Consider the following 7,120-nt stretch of genomic DNA (forward strand, 5'->3'; position numbering starts at 1 on the left):
CTGAGATATTAGGTGTGAGGACCTGGGTTCATGGACGCGCCCTCTCCAAATGGGGCGTGTGGAGCTTGGCAGAACCGCCACATAAACACTTTTGGGGGAACACACGACACCTCCGACTCTAGGGGCTAATTCCCGAAGGGGGAAGGGAGGCAGGCGAGGGGATGCGAGAGGCCGCACTCCAGAAGCTGGGGGACTGACCTAAAATCGTTGGCAAGGCCGAAATGGCCTCCCAAGCAGATCTGCCTTGCTTCGAGAACTTTTCCCTGGCGCAGGCCTGACTGGAGCTCACACTCGCACCTCCCCGCCCGTGTACCTGGCGCCGCCTCCTGCTTCCTTCCTGCCAGGAATTTACATTCACAGCAGGTCTGGAGTCCCCAAGGGACCCCTCCTGCCACTGAACCAATGGAGCGAGTGCCCCACACGCTGCATCGCAATTGCAAGCTTCCTGGTCTTTTTCGCCACGGACCTCACTCCCCGCGGGCGGAAGGCACACCTGTCCTGGGCACTTCAGTATCCTCAGGGCGGAAGACGGGGCTTAACGCGCCTTTCTCGGAAAAAAAAAAAAAAAAATGAGAGCAAATTTCAAGACATGAACCCGGGCAGTAGAACATCAAACACCTTGAGACAGCCATACCTGCTGCTTCAGTTTTCCTGAGTCATTAGTTTCATCATTCCTCCAACCTGGAATCAACTTGATGGAGCAATGGATTTTTCTTTTTTCAAGAGTAAGTCTGACTTTTTTCAGTGGAGACACTTGTCCAATTAGCCGGTTTTACAAGCCTCCGCCTTTTCTATCGCCCGGCATTGTTTCAGCCCTCTTGACACCTCTCACCTCCGCGTCTGCAGGGTCTGGGTATTGTAATGGGCTTCGGCCTCCCGCCTACCCCACCCCCGCCCACCTGAGAGACTTCCCCACCACCCCGGGGGTTTGTTGTTTGTTCCCCTGGAAGGCCGAGTCCCGGCTCAAGGTCAAAGCATTGTTTGGAGCCGTAAACTGATGCGTGTTCGGGTTTCCTTGGACATCCGGACTCCTTCAGTGGAAACCTATTTTATATCTGGGATTTTTTTTCTTATTACATTCCCATTTTCACTTCAGGAAATTAATGTTTTCCTTTGGGTGTTTTGGCAAAGACTCTCTATTGAAAAGTCTTGCTAACATTTTTCTCCCTAAGTTGTTAAGGCTAAGAGCTATGGACCGCAGAAAGATGGAGTGCTTCTCTTCCAGGTATGAACCAATCTTGACCGTGAACTTTTGATTCCTAGAGATTGCCAGTTTAGGAAACAATATTCTCCGGCTCGCTGTTGTTTGATTTTATCTTGCTGAAACCTTAACCACGCTGCTGCTTTTCCTGACAGACCTGGAACTTCACAGTTAAATCCAACTTTGCTGTTGACTTTTAACACTTTGTCAGGTTAACGGCTCTGCCGTGGCAGTGGTTAGCGATTTCTACTCTTGTGTATGAAAAGGCCAATATTACCACCCAGTTAAAAATCTGTTTCTGAAAAGGTTAAAGGTATAAGCATATTCAATATTCGCAACACCAGTAAGTATAATAATAGCAAAAAAAAAAAAAAAGCTTTAACCTGAAAACTTCTTAAATGACTGATTTAAATGAAATAATTTGTAAAATGTGATCATCGATAACATGTAATGTCCTGCAGCCATTTTTAAACCCTTAAATGAAAACTATGTTCAGGAGAAGAAAAAATGTTAGGTGAAATAGAAGATAACAGATTTATAGCTACTTAAAATTATGCGCATATGAAGACAGAGCCAAAAAGTAATAATACCAATGGAAAAGACTTGGCAATTAGGTGACTTCTTTTCAACATTTTTCTTGATGCTCTTGCATGAATTAGTCAGCCGTTTTAAAAAAGATGGAAAAGGGATAAGAGAGGTGGTACTCTAAAGTCTCTGTGGTTGGCTTTGTTTTGCTAACAAGTACCTGATTTCCTTCTCCTAGCGTGATTTTCATCATGGCCTTTTCCAAAGCGTTTGAACTGGGATTAGTGGCTGGTGAGAGACGTTTTGTTCTTTTGATCACTAAATGTTCATGTGGCCTGAAATATAGGCTCCATGTGCTGATTTTTGTCTTTAAAGGGTTGGGCCACCAGGAACTTGCAAGCTCCCCACAGGGAGATGCTGACATTCGGTCCCAGGAAGAGCCTGTGGTTCGTCATCAGCCTTTCCAGTTTGTGCCATTCATGGGCATCCAGGACAGTAAGACTTACTGCCTTAGCTCTGCAGTTGGTATCTCTGTTCCCTCCTTCCTTTGACTCCTGGATACCTTTTTGACCCTTTTTTACCTAGGAGAGTGGGTACCTCATTCTGGTGAGCAGGGCAGGCGGTTGGACAGGTTTCGGTTATGGAGGTGAGACAGGCATTATGTAGTTCACCTCTCTGGAACACAGTGTCCCTCACCTGGTTCCGCTGGTGTGCTGGGGGGCTCCAGAACCACCACTGGCCTGTGCATGAGAAAGATTTCTCTGCTCCAAAGGCATAGGTGGCAAAAGAGGCTTACAATTTTGAGGCATCTGCATATACTTTGGGGAGATTAAGTCCTTAAGCTCGTTGGGAACCTTTGTTTACAGGAATGCCCTTAGCTTTTCCGTCCCTCCAGCCTTGAATCCACTTCATCTCTCCTTTCAGGTAAAGAGCTAAACAAGACCTGCTGTCTGAATGGGGGAACTTGCATGCTGGGGTCCTTTTGCGCCTGCCCTCCCTACTTCTACGGACGGAACTGTGAGCACGATGTTCGCAAAGAGTAAGCCATTCAGTGGGTGGAGGTCAGGGAGAGGAGGGGCTCGGTGCTGGAGAGGAGAGAGGAGAAGCCTCGTCTGTCCATTCTCAGGAACTGTGGGTCTGTGCCCCATGACACCTGGCTGCCCAGGAAGTGTTCCATGTGTAAATGCTGGCACGGCTGGCTTCGCTGCTTTCCTCAGACCTTTCTGCCTGGCTGTGGTAAGTGGATGTTCCTTTCTTTTGTCCTCTGGGGTTAGTTAGTTGTCTGTCAGCACTGTTTACAGGGTCTCTCCTTCTACCCCATGGTTGTATAGAGCCTCACAGCAGAAGACACCACAGTTCTGCTTGTGAAAGCATCAAAGACTCCACATGGGATAGTCGCATGCTTGATATTTACTCCCTCAGAAACGTAGCTGGCTGTGCTGCCCTTTAGGTGGAGAGTTTATCCAAGTCTATCTGACATTTTATATAGTCTGTGAGGAGTCTCTGCATGATGCAAATGGTTAAGTGCGCACCTACTAAACAAAAGGTTGGTAGTTGAATCCACCTGGAGGTGCCTCAGACGAAAGGCGTGGTGATCTACTTCTGAAAGTTCACAGCCACTGAAAACACTATGGAGCACAGTTCTATTCTGAAACACATGGAGTCGTCACAAGTTGGAATCAACTTGATGGCAACTAGTTTGGCTTTTGTTGTCAACTGTGAGCCTTTATTGAAGAAAATAAACAAGAAAAGACTTGGTCTCTTAAACTCCAAGGAGTGCTCTCTGGGGTTCCTTTTCTTTGGGCAGGGATACCCAAACAAGCTATAGGATGGACCACTCAATTAGTATGCACCCCAACAACAGTGTCAGGGGCGCTGAACATCAATTAATGCCCTTAAATTTCCACCAGAGGCTTGATCCCACTCTCCTCCTTTAGAAACTTTTTCGTGAGCCGTATAAGTCACCTGAACAACCCCCCTGGTGATTGATCTCAGAATCTTTTGACTTTACTGATTTGAGGAGAAGAAGGGCAGGGACAAAGATCCGAGGATACTCTTCTAACCCAATGTGAGCCAGATTTCTAGGGCCACCCAAGTTCCAAAGCCTTTCATAGTTCTGACCCTTATGGATGTTAAAAATTGAAAATGTTCAATTCCAGAAAATATGTGACAGCAAATGCTTTCCTGAGCACATGACGGGTCTCTTCACCCAGACAAGGATTGTGTCTTCCATTTGCACTCTCAGTGTCAGGCCCAGGGTAGGCGTTTGATAAGTGTGGGTTAAATGATTGGCTGGATGGGGACCTTGTTTTTTCCCCTGGAATTTGGGGTCCAGAGTATGCTGTCACCTTATCAACAGGGCCTAACAAGTTCTGTCCTACTTCTGCAATTGAAGGCATCACCAACTGTGGTAGGTTAATCAAACCCAGTTGCCATCAAGTTGATTCCAACCCATGGCAACCCCTTGTGCAGAGTAGAACTGTTCTACAGAGTTTTCTTGGCTGTAATCTTTACAGAAGCAGATCACCAGGCCTTTGTTCCATGGCACCACTGGGTGGACTCATGGGGTAGGATATAAGGTGTGAAAATGAGCATTCAGGAAAGAACGAGTTACAGTAGGCCAAGGCAACTTTGACTGAAAGTCTCAGGGGAGTCTGAATTTCATGTCATTGGTACTGTTGACGCCATAAGCATACTGTAGTCATCAAATGCTGGGCCTCAACAGATCTTTGGCTCATGTAGATATGCCACATATTTGGGCATCAGGGTAATGACAGTGTCCCCACCTTCCAGATGGCCGCGTGATGGATGAGCACCTAGAAGCTTCCAGGACTCCAGAATTACTACCATCTGTATGCACCACTCTTATGCTAGCCAGCCTCTGCCTTTCCACACTGTTGTATTAATCAACTTTTGCCTTTTCTGGAATTACAAGTTTAGATGTCAGGGGAATTTCATGGTCAGTAAGGGCTGCCACTCTAATGTCGTAACTGAAAGATGATCATTTGTCAGTTGCCTTTAAATAATGAATTCATTTGGATAATGGTCCCTAACACTTAATGTGCCCACTACTTCTTTCCTCTGCCTCCACCTCCCTCCCCAAAAGCTTACTTTTTTAAAAAAATCAACCATATCTACTCTGTGCCCAAGTCCTATTTCTTGATACATACTAGCTCTACAAAGGGGTTCATATCAATGTTTTCCTTTAAACATATGAATTCTGTATTCAGATTATTAAAGGCTAATTATAATATGGAACTGAGGATAAAATATTTAACAGAGTTGGTCAAAATCAGTAAAGTGTCTTAAAAGCAAAGGAAAGAAAACATCTACAATGAAAAGAGGAGACAGGAATGCCAGAGTAACGGGAATATGTGTGTACCAGGGAGACTGAGTAGAAAAGAGGAAGTAAATGGGAGAGAAAGAGCAGAAAAAATAAAATAGATTACTTGATTGATGGTGAGGTAGGTGTAGTGAAGCAAGTTAAAAAGCTAAATTGAAGGGCAAGTTTCCTTCATCTATAGAAAGACTAGCTATGTAAGACAATGCTTTTTTCTCAAGGCATTGTAAGAAGAATGAAGTCTTCTTGGAAGAAAATTATTATCTAAATTTCCCCAACAAGATTGGCTCATTTGTGTCTTCTCCTTAGTATGCAAGTATTTTAACTGTTGTAGAAGACAAGGGAAAATGTTCACAATAAACCAGGTGATAAAACCATACATATTATAAAGCCCATCTTTAAAATACATTGTGTATGTGTATAGGGCCGCTGTGAGTTGGAATCGACTCGACGGCACTGGGTTTGGTTTTTTGGTATACATATTTATGTTTTCCAAATTCTCCATGGTGAGGATGTGTGACATCTGTTTTCATATGGAATGTGAAGGCTACATCTGGCTTGAAACGGAAGGAGCCAGAAGAGCCATGAGCTCCAGATGGGTGTCCTGTATATTACTGTGCTGTGAAGGGCAAGACTTCCTTGCATTATTTAGGCCCTTTTTTTTTTTTTTTTTTGATGTGCAGTTTACATTTTTCAGAATTAACGCTTTGCAGAGGCCAAGTTCCAAATGGGCGGAGTTTTTTGCAGTGCCCAAAGGAAAGGGGGTAAAAAGGAAGCAGTGAAGTACCCCAGAAACAGCACAAAAGTACAAGCAAAGGGGGACCTAGTGTGAAGTGCTAGTCTGGCCACTGACTGGCAGTGGGGCCCAGCTTCCCAATCCGTGAACCTGGATTAGTGCCTACGTCAGAGTGTTGTTAGAACTAAATGAAATAAAATAGATTCTCAACAGATGTTGCATTTTCTTATCTTTCTTCCTGTCTATTTACCAGCAAGTGTTTAAAAATATTGTTTCTGCCCAGAAAAGAAAAATTAAAAAACAAAAAACCTTACAAGTATTGGAAGAAGGCTTCTCGTAGGCATATGAATAATCAGTAACCATGCTGTGGGTGAGGCCGGGACAATGTCTTCCAAGCTTGGACCATTCACATGCTACCTGAGTGAGCTGGGCCACTTCACCTGTACTTACTATTTTTCTTTACATCAACTCATTTTTTTAAATGCTTTTTACTTGCCCAAAGCAATAGCATTTGGAAAGTCCTGGATAATTTAGACAAGTCTTGAAATTAAAAAAAATGTTCACCTGTATACCATCTAAGATGAGCCAGAGGACTAGAGGTACATTCTGGAAAATGGTGCTCCAGGGGATGCATTAAACTTAGATTCTGTCCACAAAGTTCTCATGTGGGGACCAATAAAGACATACCTGGGGGTCACCAGTGTTCCACTCTTTGACCTCGTCATTCCATGTAGGTGGACAAGCCGTGGTTCACTTGAAACGCTGTCACTGACTTAAAGGCCTGACATCAGAGATTATTGTAGCACTTTTACAAAGGCCATCTTTAGGAAGAGTTTTTAATGACTTGGGGAAATGCTTATGATACAGTCTCAGCTGTGAAAGGTAGAATATTGAATGATCTCAACTATGGTAGAAAACCAGAATATCAAAGTGATCCTTTCTGAGTAGTGGAATTATGAATAGTCTCATTTTCTAAAGTATCTACTAGAAATGTAACTAATTTTATAATTGGGAAATAAAGGTTTTTATAAAGAATATGGGCAAGATTTATTTATAATTGCAAGATTGTGAGATTTTAAATAATCTTGGGCTCATGGAAGCCATCATGGGAAAATGAGGCAGTTAACCTCGGACTAAACTCTGATGACGTATGGTTAAGAGTTCAGCTGCTAACCAGAAGGTCGGTGGTTTAGATCCACCAGGCGCTCCTTGGCCTATAGGGTTACTATGAGTGGGAATCAACTCAACGGCAACGGGTTCATATAAAAATAAAAACCAAACCCATTGCCATCCAGTTGATTGCAACTCTGCGACCCTA

At 44.0% G+C, this 7,120-nt stretch overlaps 1 protein-coding gene across 1 annotated transcript; it reads left to right on the forward strand.

Annotated features, from left to right (window-relative positions):
• The first annotated feature begins 1,160 nt into the window (after nt 1–1,160).
• TDGF1 (teratocarcinoma-derived growth factor 1) lies at nt 1,161–4,632 on the forward strand. The gene is made up of 6 exons (XM_049862059.1): nt 1,161–1,225; nt 1,965–2,017; nt 2,102–2,221; nt 2,651–2,765; nt 2,853–2,962; nt 4,520–4,632. Exons 1-6 carry the CDS (start codon nt 1,191–1,193, stop codon nt 4,630–4,632), a joined length of 546 nt encoding a protein of 181 aa, XP_049718016.1. The 5' UTR covers nt 1,161–1,190.
• Nucleotides 4,633–7,120: the final 2,488 nt, after the last annotated feature.

Source organism: Elephas maximus, chromosome 20 (assembly GCF_024166365.1).
Source record: "Elephas maximus indicus isolate mEleMax1 chromosome 20, mEleMax1 primary haplotype, whole genome shotgun sequence".
In the NCBI taxonomy this organism is placed as follows: Eukaryota; Metazoa; Chordata; class Mammalia; order Proboscidea; family Elephantidae; genus Elephas; species Elephas maximus.